The sequence below is a fragment of the Phycodurus eques genome, chromosome 6 (genome assembly GCF_024500275.1).
Source record: "Phycodurus eques isolate BA_2022a chromosome 6, UOR_Pequ_1.1, whole genome shotgun sequence".
Classification (NCBI taxonomy): domain Eukaryota; kingdom Metazoa; phylum Chordata; class Actinopteri; order Syngnathiformes; family Syngnathidae; genus Phycodurus; species Phycodurus eques.
In genome coordinates, this window is record NC_084530.1 from 25,180,968 (window position 1) to 25,201,762 (window position 20,795).

The following is a 20,795-nucleotide window of genomic DNA, read 5'->3' on the forward strand; positions in this document are numbered from 1 at the left end:
ATATTTTGTATTGAAAACAGCAGTTTCAATGGTGAAATGTGTGTAGTGAGAACTCAACAGTGGAATCCACTGCTAACATTAGCATTAGCATCTAGTTGGGAATCTAAAATATCACAACACATTAGTATTTGAACAAAGACTATTTATTAATTCTATACATTCAAATAGAGTGAATAAAAGCATCTTTGTGTTAAGTAGTTTAAATACAATATTCAGAGCATTGTTATAAATAACCTACCAAATATGACACATCAATTCCAGACCAAAAAAAACAAGCATTCGTATAAACCCATTTATAAATATGATGAACTTTTCAAATACAATCTTTACTGTCACATAAACAAGATTTTTCAAACTGCTTGAAAATGACACTAGCTTTTTCATGATCCAAATTAGGATTGCCTTGTTCCAAGTGCTACGTGTTCTTTAAGAACAGTATGTATTCACTTCATATACAGGTGGCTGCAACACAATTCATTTCGAGCAGGACTAACCTGTAGCACACTTCATCAGAAAAACATGCAGACTTCGCACAGAAAAGTGTCATCGAAACAACAAACATGAATCAAAGTAACTTTTTTTGTGAGAAAATTGTACAACCTCGCAGGTCATCTTCAAAATTACAAACTAGGTACACTGAAAAGACCACACTGCTAATATAATTTTTAAAAATACGAGAAAAAATAATTACAAGAATAAAGTTGTAATTTTGAAAGAAAATCAAATATTTGACAAGAGTGTCATAGTGGGGGTAAAGTAGTCCTTTTTCAAGACTAACACAGCAAGAATTAGCCTCTTAAAATTATTAATGCTATGACAAAAAAAATAAAATACATTTTGAGAAACGGCTTGTGATTTTCACCTTTATTATTTTGCAGGTCAAACTGAGCTGTTGTAAAGTATAAACATCAGGAAAAAAATGGTGAATGTGTAAAAGACTTCTGCTGGCCTTACTTCTTTTTATTATATTGCAGGTGTTGGGCAGGATCTTTGCATCTCCAAAACCATTACTTTTCAGGCAAACAAACATTTTGAGCCATTGCATCATCGAAGAGCAAGCCATTTTCATCATCCATCCATCCATCCATCCATTTTCCGTACCGCTTACCCTCACGCGGGTGTCCCAGCTGACTCTGGGCGAAAGGCGGGGTACATCATGAACTGGTCGCCAGCCAATTGCAGGGCACACACAGATAAACAATCACTCACATTCACACCTACGGGCAATTTAGAGTCTGAAACTGTAGCCTTACTTTTTAAATAAGATTTTTTTTTTTTTTTAAATAATTATAATATTTCAAGAAAAACTAAAGTCAATTTTATGGAAAACAGCTAATAATTTTACCCTGAACAGCTCAGAATTTGCAGAGAATAAAGTCATATCACGAGAAAAAAAAGCATAATTTAGCAAGAAAAAAAGTCTAGAAAAACTTGACCTTTCACAAATTGTAATTTATTCTTGAAATGGCACTTTTTCATCCATCCATTTTCAACACCGCTTATCCTGGTTAGGGTCGCTGGGCGCTGGACCCTATCTCAGCTGACTTCGGGCGAAAGGCACACTACACCCTGAACTGGTTGCCAGTCAGTCGCAGGGCACAACCAAAATATCACAACAACAAACTACAATTCGAGTAGTCCTGCGATTGCATTGTCTTTTTTTTATTTCATGTATAAAATTTTCTTTATTTTTTTTCTCGTCACATTACTACTTTATTCTTGCAACTATAGAGTTTTTTTTCTTCTTTCTTGCCCCTAATACTCCCATCATTCATAAATATTTCATACGTGACATGAATGACACAAGGCATGACTTCGCTAAAATATATTCACGCTCACATCAAATACATTTTCCACTTTCCTGACTTTGCGCCCTGAGAAAATTCAAGTGCTTCTTACAAGGATCAACATGATGGCAAGATAAAAAAAAAAAAAGGGTATTCTAGTATTTAAGTACCAGGGACGAAATTAAGTTTTTGGCCGGGTTTGTAACGATTTTGACAAAATATTTACATCCTTCAACGATGTTACCAGACATCCTGTTTCATGCTATTCATTTGACAGTCCCAATATCTGAAAGCGTCAGTGCGGCCTTTAGTGGTGGAAACTCACCACTTCATCCGAGGAGTGGGGGCGCATCATGTCGCCGTTGCCAGAGTTCCGTGCACTCGGAAGCGGTAGAGGCAGGTGTACTCCATGTGACCCCAGTTGCTGAGGACGCGCAGTTCCACCACGTGGTAGATCACGTCGCTGGGCTGCGTGAGGCAAGATCACGGATATGATGTCACCACGCTTTTAACGAGCAATTTGTAATAACTTTCAGATGAATAAATAAATCTCTAAGTCGAAATCAAGGTTTAGTTCCTATGTTGCCATACAGGGGGTAGCAATTGGGCCAATATCCCAGAAAGTGATGTTCAGAGATTGAAAGAAGACTCAGAAAGTAAGCAGTGCTTTCGCTTGGGTGCCAGTGTATCTGCATGTGAGTATAAGTGAACGTTATTTATCATCTTTCATGAAATATTGATCTAGATTTGGCATAGTTAGAATAAGACCACTGTTGCACTGAACTTTCTTTTCCTAATAGCCATTTGTTTCTTTTCTTTCAGGCAATCTAAATTAGGGATCGGCGAGTACCGATACCAGGTATCGGTATTGGGCCGCTAACCTTATGTCAAGGTATCGGGTACTCGTGAAGGCTGCCGCTGCCAGCCACCGATAATTAAGGCCAAAAAAAAAAAAAAAAAAAAAAAGTAGTTTGACATATCGGCGAATTATCATGTGCGGCAGAAAATAAAGGTCTGTTTACAATTACCTGTGTTTGTGTTAACTGAAATTTCATATATAAAGTACTCGTGGTAATGGCACCAGATATCGGTAAGTACTCAAAGAGTGTTTCCTTATAATGTTATCGGTCCCCCACCCAAAAAAATCATTGCCATCTAAATCACCGGGATACAAATCCCCTAGATTTTAGTGCAGCCATAAAATTTTAAATCACTCTCCATGTAAAATGACAGGTATCATTAGCCCATTATAGTTCTCATTGGCTCAAATATGAGCCTCTACCTCTAATAGGCGATATGGAAATACCCTGTTTAAATAGCATATATAGCACTTCAAACTCTTTTTAAGGTCTTTAAACAAACCTTTAAAACAATCCAAAGCGATTCAAACATACAATATTGAGAGAACGCAAGAGCAATGGATAACACAAAAATATTATACAATCAGTACAAAAAAAATAGAGTGGGACTCTGATCGGTGAACCGTGATATAGCGGGGGAATACTGTATTTGCTTTCTTAATGCGCTCGACTGATTGGTGCAGCAGGTAGGTAAAAGGTTAAGATGCGTGGCTTTGAAACTCACAGGCAGCTCAAATGTCTGCGTGGGCTCGCCGTCCTCGTTGTACGTGAACGTTCCCAGCAGCGTTCCTTCTTCCACCTCATTCTTCATTCCCTGAGGGATCCAAGGCAAAAAAAAAAAAAGTCACACCAACAGGCAGAGTTTGGAAAGGTAAAGCAAATGAAGTGCTGTACAGTAAATCTCGTCGGTATTGATGTCTTAAAGATGCCAACAACATGACATCATCTACCAGAAGCTGAGATCCACTGTGGCACAAATCCTACGGGCAGCATTGTGTTCTTGTTGTCAACCAACTTGACATCCAGACTCATGCACATAGAAGAAAACAGCTTTTGTCCACTATTTACACAGCATAACTCTGCTTAGCTCATCAGTACGGCACTAATATTAGTCATTATTAGCGGAGAATAAAGAATATATGACAGCGCTTTTATAATTCCTGTCTATATCTGTTGCTGCACCGTTTGTGTTCCGTCTGTTGCTTAAAGGGTTACAGCACTGCAAAATAGATGCTCTTTAGCGTTATCATTAAGCTAGTCGACTGAAAAGCTAAGCTATGCGGTTGTTTGAAAGACTTAATCGTATCTCAAAGCACCACTGTATTGGAATATGTTAAATGACACATTACACACATTAGTTACACATTAGCAGAGGGTAGAGTAGCCAAATACTTGAGCCATATTACTTGAAAGTAATATGCCTCAAGTAAAAGTAGAACGTGCTCCCCCCAAAAATTATTTGAATAAGTACTCAAGCACTGAGTAAATGGATTTGTCAGAGCATGAATGTCAAATAAAATACAACTATAAGTAAATAAAATGTAAATGTGCAGTGTGTGTGGTGCGTGCATGTGAATGAGATTAGCGCGTACCCCAAATGTTTTACAGTTACTTATGACCATAAAATAGGGCTAATGTGGGCTAATATGCACAGCCAAAAACATCTGAATCTTACTAGAAGCTGTTTTCTCATCTTAGAAGTGGGCTGGAATATCCACGTTTGGTCAGACAGTGCCAGGCAAATAATACAATGCATGAAAGCTGTTGTTTTTGTGGTCTGAAATGATAATAATCGCGCGCCGTTGCTTTCTAGGGGAACGAAAACATTCCCAACATGGCCGCCACACAGGCACGTCGATTAGCCGGGCTGACGTATTTCGTTTTTATATCTATGACCGCCAAGCCCAATAGAAAACGTTGTGTGTTATTGCACACAATATAAAGTCTAAATAAGTAACAATTGATAAATAAAGGTATCGAACAGCATGCAGATCATTGTAACGGAGTAAAAGTACCGTTTCTTCTTCACATAAATACTCAAGTAAAAAGTATGCTGCATTAAAACTACTCTGACAAGTAGAATTTATTCAAAATGCCATTTGAATGCTATTTAAATGTAGCGCATTCCTACCAACCTCTGCACATTACTAACACTGAAGTGAACTGTCCCACTAGGTGGAAACGGAGCAAAAAAAGAAAACAAAAAAATAATAATTTTAAAAAGCCTTGCTTTGGTTGACTTACATAGACCGCAAAGTCCTTGGGTGCAGAGTCGATCCGGCCTTGGGGGGTGATGTGACGCGGCACGTGGTCCAGCGTCACATGGGTTATCCGTATGGGGTGAGACAGCGCGATGACGAGAGTCCCGTGGGCACCGTGAAAGGCCCAACATTTGCCAGGGAGCAGCACTGGCTCGCCCTGAGGCGGGAGTGACGAAGGTTGAAGTGGGCATGGATAGATACCCTCATAGCAAACAGGGAAAGACGAGGAGGAGGGGGGAAGATGGTTACCCGAATGACAGTGCGAGGGCTCTCCGTCAGGTACCACAAGGGGAATCCAAGCAAGCTGAGACACGCTGAGCGGGTGTGATATGTTTCAGAACAGCGGGTGCTGATCACGCTGGCACCTGAGCATTACACACACATACACCACGTATAAAAAGGTGCCCCATAAAAGGCAAGAGGTGAAATGGGAAGTATAGATGGATATAGGTGTGCTGTAGGTAGGTTGGTAGGTAGATTAGATAGCAGATGATTGACCAGAGCTACCACTAACTTGCAGCTAAGCTAACTAGCTGGCTCAGTAGAAGCAAATGTGCCCCGCCAGCGTGGAATTACGCATTTTATGGCACCGAGACCGGCTAAAAACAGACCACAGCCATGATGCAGTGAGGGATCCTTGTTAAAGTAAACCATTGTAAATTAAAAAGAAGCATTTTGGCAACAGCTTTTCCCAGGGTGAAAAAGAAGCCATTGCTCACACCAGCCAAAATGCGTCTTTTCTATTGTTGTGACGAAATCCGCGACCCCCCCAAAAAAAACTTAGACTACGACTTAACCAAGGGGCTAGAGTTTTCAAATATTCAAATATAATTTTTCATTTGTTGGACAATGACATGTCTTTATTTCAGAATAGTACAAGGAGGAACTATTTAATTATCATTCGCGACTGTCAAAGCGAATAGCAATTGGGGATTTAGATGGAGTTCTAATAGATGAAAGAATACATGCCAAATTACTAAAATAAATCGGAAAAATATTAAACATAGCATCTATGAAAGTCTTTTAGGTTGCAGCAACATCTGCTAGCAAGGTCCCGAATAAGGTGCATGGTGTCAACTGTCATACCTTGAGTCTCAAGCGCAAAGTCAGCCATTTTGTTAGCCAAGGGCTGTGTGCACGCTGAAGAGATTCCTTTCTGCTGTAGGATGACTGCATTCTGCGCCTGTGCGAAAAGCATGATACATAACACGATAAACGTGTTCTTTGGCTTTTTGTGACTCTTAGTGCAAAAGAGGGACCTGTATCAACATCTGGCTTTATGAATGTTAACAGAGGAAGAATACAGCAGAACATCTATTCCGCGATCATTATCAAAATACACATTTAAAGAGTTTCATATGCCACAATGTTGTGCGACACTTTCGTTCAATGAGCATCATCAAACGACTGAACCTGTGTATTTTAAACGATACTTGATTATGTTTTGCACATGTATTCAAATCTACTTAAGTCCAATTCAATAGTGTTGAGCGAGACATCAGTTCACCGTGCGTCCAATGCGTTTGCTTCTTCTTTAGCTTTTTGCAACGTGGACCTACGTCAACAATTGGTGTCAAGAGAATGAGGAGAAGAATGTATATTGGAAGTTACCAATGTATTAAGAGTCAGTCTATTGTTATCAAATTAAGGTTCCATTTTCGCTTCAGCTGCCCCCTGCTCCAGGGTGTTCCACTAACATGTGTATGTGTTCACTGTGATGGGTTAAATGCAGAGAACAAATTTTGTGTGCATGCATGCATGTTCATGACAATAAAAGGTGATTCTTCTTCTTCTTCGTTCATTGTGCATAAAACAGAAAAAAGGGAAGGCTGTCTTCTGCTTTAATTTACTAAAGACCCTCGAAACCATAGGTGTCAAACTCAAAACCCGGGGGCCAGATGTGGCCCGCCACATCATTTTATGTGGCCCGCGAAAGCAAATCATGCTCGTCATTCCGTGATTTTTGCTAAAATCTGTACCCAAATTCCAAATTGTCATAATAATGAACAATAATGTTGAGATATTGCATTTTTCTGTTACCAAACCCTTCTTCTACAGCACAAACTGGTGGCCCGGGGGCCAGATCCGGCCCTCCACATCATTTTGTGACCCACGAAAGCAAATCAAAATCGCTAATTGCTCTCTGGTGTAATATCATTGAGATATTTGCAAGCATTTTTTTTGTTACCAATCCCCCTTTGAAAAGAAATCTAATAGTTGAAAAACATCTTTTTATAGGCTTCTGATTTCAAAACTGGTTATTCATCAATGTGCTGTGTGTACTGTGGTTACAGTATATGAATCTTTCATCTTCATCTTTCATTTATATGGGTCCGCAGGCGCAGCGGCCCTCCGAGAGAAGTCATAACTGCGATATGGCCCATGACAAAAATGAGTTTGACACCCCTGTTCTACCGTAACTTAAACAATATTTGAGTAAACTATTATCCCTTTCTTCTGATTTCAAAACTAGTTATCCCTCCATTTGCTGTGTAATGGTAATAATATTATTTGGTGATTAAACATTTCATGGTTCTAACGGCCCTCTGAGGGAAATCATAACTACAATGCGGCCCGAGACAAAAATGAGCTTGACACCCCTGCCCTAAACTGAATTCTGAGATTTGTTTTTCAATCAATTATACATATTTAAAGATAACAGGTGAAAATATTTACAAAGACTGAGACCAATGTAGTACAGAATTGTTGTTTTTCAGATTTTCTTTGGGTGTGGCTAAAACTGCGCCCAGCGACGCACTCAGGCATCTGGAATGGGTCTCCTGTCATCTATTATTAAATTGAGCGCCTTCGTTCGCATAAGTGGTTATCTGGTGCAGTTGCGAGTAACTTAATTATTACTAGTACCATTTCTACCACTACAATGTGCAGTTAGCTAGTTACCTATGCCAACATATAAATATGCATCTTCCTAGGATGCCACAATTTACCGAACAATTAAGCGGTTCGGCCGGCCATTACCTGGATGTGGTCAGTGAGCCACTTCTCCATGGCCTGCTGGAGCTCTGGCGTGAGCTGTTTTTGGGCAGTGATGTCAGGACAAGGCAGCGCAGGAGGCTGTGAGTGGATGGACAACAACTCCTTGGACAACTGCAATCAACATGACTTTTGCGTTACAAACAGCATGCGAGAAACATCCGCATTTGTATGTTAACATCACCATTACCTTGGCAATCTGAGTCTCTAAAGCTTTCATTCTGCCACTGAGACCTGAGCGGGACTTATTAAAATCCCGCTTCTGATCGTCCATTTTCTTCCCCAGTACGGTGACTTCCTGGTCCAGATGGCGCCCACTATTGGCCTCCAACACCTTCATGTCGTCCCTCATACTCTGCATGTCCACCTCGAATTGCTCCTTGATCTGAAACGGGTGATTGAGAAAAATTATTCAGCTGAATGCAAGGGGGAACTTTAGAGTGGATATGTCTCCATTCCGTTGTTCAAAGATAAGCTTTTTGTAATATGAAAAAAAATTAATAATAATAATAATAATAATTTCAAACCTTTTTCCACCCTTAATGTGATCTATGAACTGTATATGTATTGGGCTTGTTCTAATTAGGGTCAGGGGTGAGCTGGAACCCATCCCACCTGACTTTGAGCAAGAGGCAGAATAGCTGTACACCTTGGACTAGTCGCCAGCCAACTCCAACCAAACCTCAATTGTGCGCTGTAATTTATCTAACTGGAGTAGAAGCTCGTGTAAAGCTATATTTTACCTTGTAGAGGAGCTCCTGCTTCAGCTGCAGCTCCTCCTGCATAAACACAAAAGATAAATTCCTGTCAGCCTTCACTAAATGTTATAGGTGGAATTTAAAAAATATAAATAAATAAATAAAATCTGCTTCTTACCAGAAGATGCTGCATTTTTGCTTCTATATCAGTAGGCACTGTGCCCAAGTCCTGGAAAGCAGAATACGACCCCCCCAAAAAATCGTTTTTAATTATTAGCTGGAATAGAGTTGACAATTACTGGTCACTTATTCTAAACAGCATCTGCGTCTCCAGGGCGCGCATTGGTCCATATGACAAAAATATCGTCATTCACCCCTGTTGTGACCGTGCGGACTGAATGCATAAAAGTGCGGCGACCAAGAATATGAAGAACAACCAATAACAACAGCAATGGATCGCTGCTTCGCATTTCGCTTGTGAGAAGATCCGCTGGTATCCCCATCTTTATAATTCTAATTTACCGGAATATAAAGAGAGCCAGACGGTGCAAAACTCCTGGCTTAAACTATGCCAAATATTACAACAAACACATGAGGAACACACATTTTCCCGAGCTTGGGTGTTAGCCTTTTTAGGCATAGCCATAGCTACTTATGAACGCCAGAATATAAGAAACATTCCTCGGTACGGTATGATACAGTAGCGAAATAGAGTGAAGCGTACCGTTGCGAATGTGGATTGCATGGTGCTGGGTGGAGGAGGTACAATGGCTGGGAGAATAGATTGGTGCTTGAGCTTGGCAATCTGCGAATGGGCCTTTATGAAGTCCATGAGAGTCAGAGGCAACAAGGGAGGGAGGAACCAAACAACTGGAGAATAGCAGAAGGAGCAAACACTGGCTGACTAAAAACAAGAGCATTTACTTCGGATAATCAAATAATGTGTATTTAAAAGTCACTTACAGGCAGCCACAACAGAGAGCAAGATGAGGACAATGCAAGTCGTCTTTGTTTGGGCGCTGATTAAGGATCTATTGGCTGCAAGACAAAGCAAGTTGCTTTAGGGTAGTTTCCACATGACCACTTCGAGGACTCAGTGATTTGAATGAAGATTTCAATGCAGATTTGATCAGAAGCAGTGACCTACATTTAGTCGTCCCTCATTTATCCATAGATGAAATTCCACGGGATAGCAACCATATAATATATGCGTAATATCAATACAAAATATGCATGCGAGGCGCAGATGTTATTTTTGTGCACTTGGGATCACCATCCTCATGTTTTACTGTGCAGTATCTTTAAATTTGAAAGGCGGGGGTTAGCCTGTTGACTGACGTCAGTGTCAGCGAATAAGAGTGTAGATTTGGCCGACGGCTAGCTGGCTAGCCAAACTGCGTGTTCAGTGCCTGGAAGTCAGTTGTGGCCATGCAGCAAGTGTATGAATGTGCTTATTTTTTGTTACCACTTGTTCAATAGAAAAAGGGATTGAAAGTGCACCGGCGATTGGGTCTACCCTTGAGCACCTGTGGAAAGATTACAATTTTGCACAATCAATTAGCAAGAAAATCCGCAATATAAAATTAGATATGTACGAGTTAAACATCTGCGATGAAGTGAGACCGCGAAATGTAGATGTCAGATTCTTCCAATCATATTTCAGCCACTGCCATGTAGATTTGACTACCCCAGGGCCTCCTTCAGAATCACTAGTGCCGGCCGATGTAACTTAAACCACAAAAGCAATGGGACTGTTTCTTTAACCAATCAAATTTCATGTTCATCCTCACAGGTATTCTGGCCCTCAATGACCTCAAACATTTTTTTGTCATCTGATTGGTTGGTCAGAGCAAAACTTGACACAGCCAACTTTGAGAAAACAGTCTGTAGTTATCTACTGAACAACATAACTACATTTAAAAATCAGCATTGCTGGTAAATATTATGTATTTTATTTAACGGTTTTATGTTTTGGTCATGTTCTTAGCTAAATATTGATTCTGAACTGCTCCAGATATACGTGGCACAGTTGCATGCTGTTATATTGTGTTTTTGTATCATAGCAACGGTTTCTAAAACTGACGTGATACTAGTTTCTTTCTCTTAGTTTCTGAATTCAACCCGCCACTGGGTTGAATTCAGAAAGGTGCAAATTAAAATGCTTAGCAACACACAAGCGCACACTTCTTACCAAAAGTGATAAGATGCTTTATCTTTGCAGTCAATCTTGATAGTGAGTCTGCAAAAAAAATAAAAAAATAAAAAAATGTGTTATTCTACAGTTGAGTTAAATGCAGCCTAAACATATGAAAATGAGTACCCACCCTTCACACCACAGAAGGCGCTGTTGATTTGGCGTCTGTGTTCGACGACACTGGGAGCCACGTTGTTACTTTTGACTTTACTGGTGGTGTTGCTGCTACCGGACCTGGTGGTGGTAGTTGGTGTTGGGGGTTTAAAGTTGATGCCCTCAGAGGAGAAGTAACCCGAGCTGTCTATGCAGTTCTTATCCTGGTCCTTGTGGTCCGGTCGCAGGTACACGACAGCCTGGCCGGAGCTGTGGAACCTCTCTGGAGGAGGCGCAGGGGAGCGGGTGGCGGTCTGGTGCGTGGTCGACGACGCCGGCGTTAGGGAGGGCCGGAGGGTGGCCCTGGGGGTGGCCCTTGGGGTGGCGTAGGACACGCTCCCCATGGTCAGATTCGTCTGGGTGCTTAGGGAAGGTCTGCGGGCTTTGAGGAAAACATTTTAAATGCCGAGAGGATCAGTTTAAGCATTTCATCCTTTTTTACAGGGGAACCTTTAACGTTGAACACAACTTGTCTTTTTTTTTTTATATCAATTTTTTGGAAATGCATATAAATTTACAGTGAAGCCCCACTATTACAAGGGGACACGGACCAACTGCTTCAGCAAATAGCGGAACTTAAAATAATTGACGCCCTCCTAAAAGACATAATTGCAAATAGATGCCACAAGAAGGCGGCAATGCACATAAAACAATTAATATTCTTGTATTATTATGACTAATATAAAAAGAAAATTATCGAATATATAAAACTTTTGCATAATATTACAACCGTGATGTTAATATTTAACATAAGTTTTCAGGAAAATACAAAAGAAATATCTAAAAAGAAATTCTTGAAAAGAAATGTATTCTTGTAAATTGATGACTTAATTTTAAATAAATTCTACTTTTTTTCTCACAACTATAAAACAGGATCACAGAACAGAAAATTAAAAAAAAAGAAAAAAAAGAAAAACAGGATCATAAAGCACCAATGCCATGGATCCAACACGCAGAGATTTTGAGTACCTTGAAGGTAGAAAAGCGCTATACAAAAGTGAAACCCCATTTACCATCTTGATTTGACTTCCTTCGTTTCTGTAGTAGCTCAATTCTGCTGATGCAGACGGGCGACCAAATTCAATGTACACACATTTAATTTAGTTCAATTTACACACTGACCTGTGGTGGACGGCGATTGTAAGTTGCTCGTGCTGGCATTGCTGTTGGCTCTGGTGGAGGCGCGGGAGGCGGCTTTACGGGTCCCGGCCTTCTTCTTGAAAACCCTGAAGATAAACAAAATGAGCAACAGGGATGAATAAACATAACAGAAAAAATGTTACAGAAGATTTTGCGTCACTTGTTACTCACTTGACGGGGTTCTCTCTGTATGAAATGTTGGTTACGCTACTTGAGTCGGATTCGTCATCCGAGTTGTAGTAGCCTGTGGACGCCAGGCGACAGCTCCTGCGAGACATGACTGACAGAAAGACGTAGTTGACGGTTTTATTTGCTTCAAAATAGCCAATGACACTCACCTTCACACCTTAGGACAATTGTGAGTCTTCAGCTAACATGCATCTTTCTTGAAATGTGCGCGTGGGGGGGGGGGGGGGGGGGGGGGGAGTACCGGGAGAAAACCCACGCCAACACACACCCCAAAGCTCCGAACTTGGAGGCAGACATGCTAATCACTACGCCCACCCAAAAAAATATATATATCATGGTATAACCTCGTATGTGCAAATTTGGTTAACTATTGAAGCCTTTTTTTAGGGGGGCTCGGCGTGACTGCAAACTTTGATGGGCACGGCTGGCGTCAGGGGCGTCTGTGTCCTTACTGTTGTTATCAATGACAGCGTAAGTAAATTAGCAATTACACATGCTTTTGGGGAGGTGTTGTACTGATGTTGATTTTCTGAAAAAATATTAATATTATGATGACCATTCCAACTAGCCAGAGGAATGGCCATAGTGGCGTAAAACAATAAAATCTCTGACAGACGCTCCGCTAATTTTAGTTCACAATAATCCAGCTAATCTTCAAGGGCAAAGACTAACACAAAGAGACCAGAGAGAAACATGGAAAAGCACAAAAATATGCAGCGAGGAGGCATACAAGGCAACACATTTGGAGCACATGATTATTCCAAATTAAAACACAACACAAAGTTGACAGACGCCACATCTTTACAAAATATGATCGGTCAAAAGAAAGTAAAGAACCAGTTTCCATGTACGTACCAACGGTCCTGCTAGTTAAACCATATTAACTGACTTATGTGAGAAAATAAATATGAGCAGGAGGTGTGACGAAAGGAAGTTGCGGTGGCATATGTGCACCCAACACACACAGACAGGAAGTCTGTGTGAAAGATCAACTTGACACGAGCCAAGATCATTTAGATACAGGGCGGAGGATGCATAGCAAAGGATGACGAGTCACAACAAAAAGTTAGGCCCGCTAGACAAAAAAAACATACAACGCCCATGACGGCCACCTATGCGTTTGCACGTATAGAATTTATTCATTCATTGATTCGTTCAGTTCACGTGACGCCCGCATGGCAACATTTTGGGTTCAATGTCTTCGTTTTTGCTCTACGAGGCCAAGTAGTTGCGATACGACATATGTAGTTCTACCTCCCATAGCTGACGTCATGTTCAATAGATAGCAATCTAGCCACGTAGAGCACAGTACTTTGCCTCAATTGCTTCTCGCTTGTCCAAAACTGTAAACAAGAACACTTGAGCACATTTCAAGACAGTTCAGAGTAGGGGGGCAGTTTAACACCCTCAAATCCTCTTTCATACTTGAAATGGCATCTTGAGATGGAGCTTAGGATGTAAAAACAGTATTATATTGGAATTTGTGGGTTGAATGTTTTCGGGGAATTAAAAAAAATAAAAAATTTGAGTTGGATGGCAGGCAAAACTAAATGCTCTCATGGGCCTTGTGGGCCTGTTGCTTGCCCACCTCTGCTTAAGTATACAGGAATGTTGTGTGAAGCCAGTAGAGTTAATGAAAACTAAGGAAAGAGCTGAAGGGCAGCAAGAAGAAACGGGAAAAACATGAATGGGTTCGCCGTGGCTTGAACAAACCAAAGTGGCTGGCAAACATTTTTAAATCCGTGGTTAACTTTAGGAAAAGTGCCGGTGGAATGAGTCATACGAAGCGGTGGAATCATGTCTTTTAAAAAGAAAACAACTGGAAAAGTCCTTCCTTCTGTTAATGTGAACGTGGACAAAGGAGCATTAGGACCAAGAAGAATTTTTTTTTTTATAATGACAAGATTACAGTATGCATCCATCCATTTTCCATATTGTTTATCGTGACTAGGGTGGCGGGCATGTAGGAGCCTATCTCAGCTAGTTTATAAAATATAGTAGTAGTAGTAGTAGTATTACGACTTTCATCCCGAGAATATATTTATGCTCAAAAATATACAACTTCACAGATGTACGAACTTAATCTCGAAAGTGTATGATTTTTATCTCAAAAATATGACTTTCCTATTGTAATATTTTATTCTTGTAATATTAAGATTTTAATCTTGAAAATATAAAACTTTATTCTTGTAATATTTCACCTTTAATCTACAACATATTCAAAACGTATTCAACTATTTGTCTAAAAAAATAAATGACCTTATTTTTGTAAAATTCCAATTTGACCTTAATGTTCTCTCGATAACATACAACGGTTTTTCAACTTAATATTCTTGTAATATGACTAAAATAAAAAAAGTAATTCTCAAAAATATCAAACTTTTTCATATTACAACTGTGATGTTAATACATTTTATTTAAGTTTCAAGGAAAATACAAAAACGCTTACGTTGAAAATCTAAAAAATATCTATTGTTTTCTTGGAAAGATACAATTTTATTCTTGTAAATTAATGACTTAATCTAAAAAACATTCAACCTTTTCTCACAGCTATTCTGCCATTATAACTTTAATCTACAATCATGCAATTTTAATTTTAAAAACATACAGAAGTCTTGAAAATTACTTCGATGTTGAACATTTCAAACTATTTTCTCCAAAGTACAAAATGTTCCCAAAAACATACGACTATTTTTGTCACATAAATATGACTTTAATCTCGAAAATACACTTCCTTTGTTTTCCTTTGTTTTCGTAAAATTTCTCTGGAATATAGACCCAAATTTTCGTTTCATCTCAAAATCAACTTTTTAGAAAAAAAAATACTTTTTTTCCCCTCAAAAATGCACAACGTTTTTCAGTCAATCTCTGATTATTTTTATGGCCCTACGTACTCTTTCGCAGGTAATGCAGCCCTATGGGTGGCACAAGTCAGTGCAAACTGTAGGCCGGTCCCAAGCCCGGATAAATGCAGAGGGTTGCGTCAGGAAGGGCATCCGGCTTAAAACCTTGCCAAACAAATATGAGCGTTCATCCAAAGAATTCCATACCGGATCGGTCGTGGCCCGGGTTAACAACGTCCGCCACCGGCGCCGTCAACCTGCGGGGCGCCGTTGGAAATTCAGCTACTGTGGGTCGAAGTCAAAGAAGAAGAGGAGGTGGAAAGCGGGTTCTTCGGCAGAAAGAGAAGAGGAAAACACAGAGCCTAGAACTGAATGTGGGGACTTTGAATGTTGGGACTATGACAGGAAAATCTCGGGAGTTGGTTGACATGATGATGAGGAGAAAGGTTGATATATTGTGTGTCCAGGAGACCAGGTGGAAAGGCAGTAAGGCTAGAAGTTTAGGGGCAGGGTTTAAATTATTTTACCATGGTGTCGATGGGAAGAGAAATGGAGTCGGGGTTATTTTAAAAGAAGAGTTGGCTAAGAATGTCTTGGAGGTGAAAAGAGTATCAGATCGAGTGATGAGGCTGAAATTTGTAATTGAGGGTGTTATGTGTAATGTGATTAGTGGCTATGCCCCACAGGTAGGATGTGACCTAGAGGTGAAAGAGAAATTCTGGAAGGAGCTAGATGATGTAGTTCTTAGCATCCCAGTCAGAGAGAGAGTCGTAATTGGTGCAGATTGTAATGGACATGTTGGTGAAGGTAATAGGGGTGATGAAGAAGTGATGGGTAAATACGGCATCCAGGAAAGGAACTTGGAGGGACAGATGGTGGTAGACTTTGCAACAAGGATGCAAATGGCTGTAGTGAACACTTTTTTCCAGAAGAGGCACGAACATAGGGTGACCTATAAGAGCGGAGGTAGAAGCACACAGGTGGATTACATCTTGTGCAGACGATGTAATCTGAAAGAGGTTACCAACTGTAAGGTAGTGGTAGGGGAGAGTGTGGCTAGACAGCATAGGATGGTGGTGTGTAAGATGACTCTGGTGGTGGGGAGGAAAATTAGGAAGACAAAGGCAGAGAAGAGAACCATGTGGTGGAAGCTGAGACAGGACGAGTGTTGTGCAGCTTTTCGGGAAGAGGTGATACAGGCTCTCGGTGGACGGCAGGAGCTTCCAGAAGACTGGACCACTGCAGCCAAGGTGATCAGAGAAGCAGGCAGGAGAGTACTTGGTGTATCTTCTGGCAGGAAAGGAGAGAAGGAGACTTGGTGGTGGAACCTCACAGTACAGGAAATCATACAAGGAAAGAGGTTAGCTAAGAAGAAGTGGGACACTGAGAGGACCGAGGAGAGGCGAAAGGAATACATTGAGATGCGACACAGGGCAAAGGTAGAGGTGGCAAAGGCAAAACAAGAGGCATATGATGACATGTATGGCAGGTTGGACACTAAAGAAGGAGAAAAGGATCTATACAGGCTGGCCAGACAGAGGGACAGAGATGGGAAGGATGTGCAGCAGGTTAGGGTGATTAAGGATAGAGATGGAAATATGTTGACTGGTGCCAGCAGTGTGCTTGCTAGATGGAAAGAATACTTCGAGGAGTTGATGAATGAGGAAAATGATAGAGAAGGGAGAGTAGAAGAGGTAAGTGTGGTGGACCAGGAAGTGGCAATGATTAGTAAGGGGGAAGTTAGAAAGGCATTAAAGAGGATGAAAAATGGAAAGGCAGTTGGTCCTGATGACATTCCTGTGGAGGTATGGAAGCATCTAGGAGAGGTGGCTGTGAAGTTTTTGACCAGCTTGTTCAATAGAATTCTAGTGCGTGAGAAGATGCCTGAGGAATGGAGGAAAAGTGTGCTGGTGCCCATTTTTAAGAACAAAGGTGATGTGCAGAGCTGTGGCAACTATAGAGGAATAAAGTTGATGAGCCACACAATGAAGTTATGGGAAAGAGTAGTGGAGGATAGACTCAGGACAGAAGTGAGTATTTGCGAGCAACAGTATGGTTTCATGCCTAGAAAGAGTACCACAGATGCATTATTTGCCTTGAGGATGTTGATGGAAAAGTACAGAGAAGGTCAGAAGGAGCTACATTGTGTCTTTGTAGATCTAGAGAAAGCCTATGACAGAGTACCCAGAGAAGAACTGTGGTACTGCATGCGGAAGTCTGGAGTGGCAGAGAAGTATGTTAGAATAATACAGGACATGTACGAGGGCAGCAGAACAGCGGTGAGGTGTGCTGTAGGTGTGACAGAAGAATTTAAGGTGGACGTGGGACTGCATCAGGGATCAGCCCTGAGCCCCTTCCTTTTTGCAGTGGTGATGGATAGGCTGACAGATGAGGTTAGACTAGAATCCCCGTGGACCATGATGTTTGCAGATGACATTGTGATCTGCAGTGAAAGCAGGGAGCAGCTGGAGGAACAGTTAGAGAGATGGAGGCATGCACTGGAAAGAAGAGGAATGAAGATTAGCCGAAGTAAAACAGAATATATGTGCATGAATGAGAGGGCTGGTGGGGGAAGAATGAGGCTACAGGGAGAAGCGATAGCAAGGGTGGAGGACTTTAAATACTTGGGGTCAACCGTCCAGAGCAATGGTGAGTGTGGTCAGGAAGTGAAGAAACGGGTCAAAGCAGGTTGGAACGGGTGGAGGAAGGTGTCAGGTGTGTTATGTGACAGAAGAGTCTCTGCTAGGATGAAGGGCAAAGTTTATAAAACAGTAGTGAGGCCAGCCATGATGTACGGATTAGAGACAGTGGCACTGAAGAGACAACAGGAAGCAGAGCTGGAGGTGGCGGAAATGAAGATGTTGAGGTTCGCTCTTGGAGTGACCAGGTTGGATAAAATTAGAAATGAGCTCATCAGAGGGACAGCCAAGGTTCGATGTTTTGGAGACAAAGTTAGAGAGCGCAGACTTCAATGGTTTGGACACGTCCAGAGGAGAAATAGTGAGTATATTGGAAGAAGGATGATGAGGATGGAGCTGCCAGGCAAGAGAGCTCGAGGAAGACCAAAGAGAAAGTTGATGGATGTCGTGAGGGAAGACATGATGGCAGTTGGTGTTCGAGAGGAGGATGCAGGAGATAGGCTTACATGGAAAAGGATGACGCGCTGTGGCGACCCCTAACGGGACAAGCCGAAAGGAAAAGAAGAAGTACTCTTTCGCAGGTGTTTTAACTGACCATTAGAAAACTAGCCTGACGCCGCAGTGACGTCACTCGCCTTGTCATTAAGGTACATAACTTAAAAAAAAAACAACGAACAAAAAAAAACAACTTTCGTGCAAAAAAACTTAAAAGTGTTCAAAAAGAAAAATTTTAAGCCTGACGAACCACGTTGACAACAACTCACACTACTTTTGATAAAACGAGGTCCGTTACCAGCTAGCTAAACGAGACAAAAAAAGAAATACGAAAGAAACACCAGGAAGAGAGAACGAGACAAAAAGAGCATTCTGAGTATTTCAGTGATAAATTAACGAGACGCAAACGTGTGTCCGTAATTTACCTCAAGAGGCGTTGTGGTCTTGTCCAAGTTGCAGAGAAGACTACGAATTTTGACAGCAGCCTGTTTAAGATAAGACAAAGACAGCTAGAAAGCTACTTCCGGTATGAGGGTCCATAATAAAGGCACATTGAACATAAAGTAGCGATTTCTTTCTCCGGTCGACTGGGTAGCGTTAATAGAACATTTTATTTAGATCCAAGCTTTCTGTTGAGTCACGTTTACCACAACGTTGTCGTTTAATACAGTCGTACAAGGCCATTCGACGCACTCGGCGTCATTAACGTGTGACTGTGTTTCCGGTGTTTGAGAGTCACGATGGAAACCTGACGCAAGTCTGTCTGCGATCATAACAAAACAGAACCCTGTTGCTCAGCTGCAGTTCAATTATCCGACACGCGAGGTCGCCATCTGCTCGTCAGTTACATTGTCGTTCTCAGGGAATTTGAGGGAAAAAAATATACAGTTCTTGCTTTAAATATTGTATTTTTTTAATGTGAGCTTTACAGTGTATTTATTTAGAGCATACTCCAGTTGCCTAGCACTACCACTAAACGAACTAACATTTTGATGAAATCATTACAAATATATACAGAAATAAGTACAATAATAGAATATTAAATGAAATAAAATAATTATTACAAAATAAAAAAAATGTTCATCGAATTCATACACATTAATTTACTTTTATATTTACAAATATAAGAAAATGGTGCAAAATAAATTATACATTGGAAAAAAATTGTATTTATTATTGTATTTATTTCTAAATTATAAAATGTATCGTACAAATACTTATTTATGCACTACCACTATCAAAAAATATAATAAACTAGTAAATAATAAGCTATACATTGTTAGTATAAGCTATTACTAGTATATCATATACCTATTCAATTCAAAATTATAAAACGTATAATAATACATATTTATTATAATAACACTTATAACAACAAAGCAAATAGCAAATTATGTCTTGTTAAGATTATATTAACTATTGCTAGCTGTGGTAATACAATTGATTCATTTTTAATTCTCACATGTATAATAATACAAATAATTATTTCTATTGTTAGCAAAGAAGAACAAAATAGTAAATGGTAAATGAAGCACTGTTCGGATAAAATTAGTTTCAAAATTATTTATGGATATAAAAATATTTTTTTATTATGAAATATAGGCAATAATAATATTAATATGTGTTCATTTATTCGTTATATTTATTGATAATAATAATCATACAAGAAAATAGTTAACAAATAATAGATTGTATATTATGTAATTATTTACAAATAAATTATTTCTGTTAATTATATACCTGAATCGAAATTCTTTACACTTGCGTCTTGACAGGCACGTGCACACATGGACCCCAAGTGGTGCTGAAGCACTTGCCCTTTTGCACTGGGTGAAAATAGTGCCCTTTTTGCTGCTGTCATTTTCTTTTCTTCGTTCATCAATACAGTATTTCTAAAATTTACCCTCTCTGTCATCAATTCCACTCAAAGAGTGACATTTATTTGAGGCCTTGGGAGAATTGTACATATGCTCCCACCTTAGTTTATTTGGGGTTAATCAGAGGCACTTTAAATGGTGGCAGGTGTGTGCTGATGTTATCTCAGTTGTTTATTTTTACTTGCTTTTCTCTATTTGTATTCAAATGAGTTCGAGAGAGTATAGGTTAGCTAATAGTTTACAAAGCTTTAAATGATTTATCTCGGTCTCATTTTTAGATATTACAAAAACCTGCCATTCGAATGAGGGGTGTGTAGACTTTTTATATCCATTGCAGATTCTCTTCACCTCTGTGTTGATTTTGTTAACAGAAATACAGCATTTAAATATATACTACTGTATTTTCTTTATTGTATAAATCATTTTGGCGATGGGTGCCCTTTTATTTGGCTTGAGCACCTGCCCCAGAAATGTCTGCGCACGTGCCTGTGTCTCTATGCATCTAACAATTGATTATTTCTCCCGCCTCTAATAAAAACAATAATGATACATAGTTCTAGGATTAAATAATGGCTGCAACCCAAAAGTCCAGATACAAATAATCATCCGAGTAGCCCAAAAATAGACAAACAGCAGGCAGGAGAAGGTGCGACAGCCACAATTTT

At 40.1% G+C, this 20,795-nt stretch overlaps 1 protein-coding gene across 4 annotated transcripts; it reads right to left on the reverse strand.

Annotated features, from left to right (window-relative positions):
* Positions 1–121: 121 nt before the first annotated feature.
* On the reverse strand, positions 122–18,975 carry sun2 (Sad1 and UNC84 domain containing 2). Of its 4 annotated transcripts, XM_061679887.1 has the most exons (17): positions 18,901–18,975; positions 18,679–18,738; positions 12,259–12,367; positions 12,070–12,173; positions 10,925–11,329; positions 10,792–10,839; positions 9,564–9,638; positions 9,325–9,470; positions 8,779–8,829; positions 8,646–8,681; positions 8,093–8,287; positions 7,888–8,016; positions 5,995–6,091; positions 5,158–5,273; positions 4,892–5,065; positions 3,372–3,461; positions 122–2,255 (listed from the first exon to the last, which is right to left on the reverse strand). In XM_061679887.1, exons 3-17 carry the CDS (start codon positions 12,363–12,365, stop codon positions 2,139–2,141), a joined length of 1,890 nt encoding a protein of 629 aa, XP_061535871.1. In that variant the 5' UTR covers positions 12,366–12,367; positions 18,679–18,738; positions 18,901–18,975; the 3' UTR covers positions 122–2,138. The 4 variants fall into 4 exon arrangements, with proteins under 4 accessions (XP_061535871.1, XP_061535870.1, XP_061535873.1 ...); XM_061679886.1 differs by having other exon boundaries at positions 18,679–18,965; XM_061679889.1 differs by lacking the exons at positions 18,679–18,738; positions 18,901–18,975 and adding an exon at positions 15,327–15,683.
* Between the last annotated feature and the right edge of the window lie 1,820 nt (positions 18,976–20,795).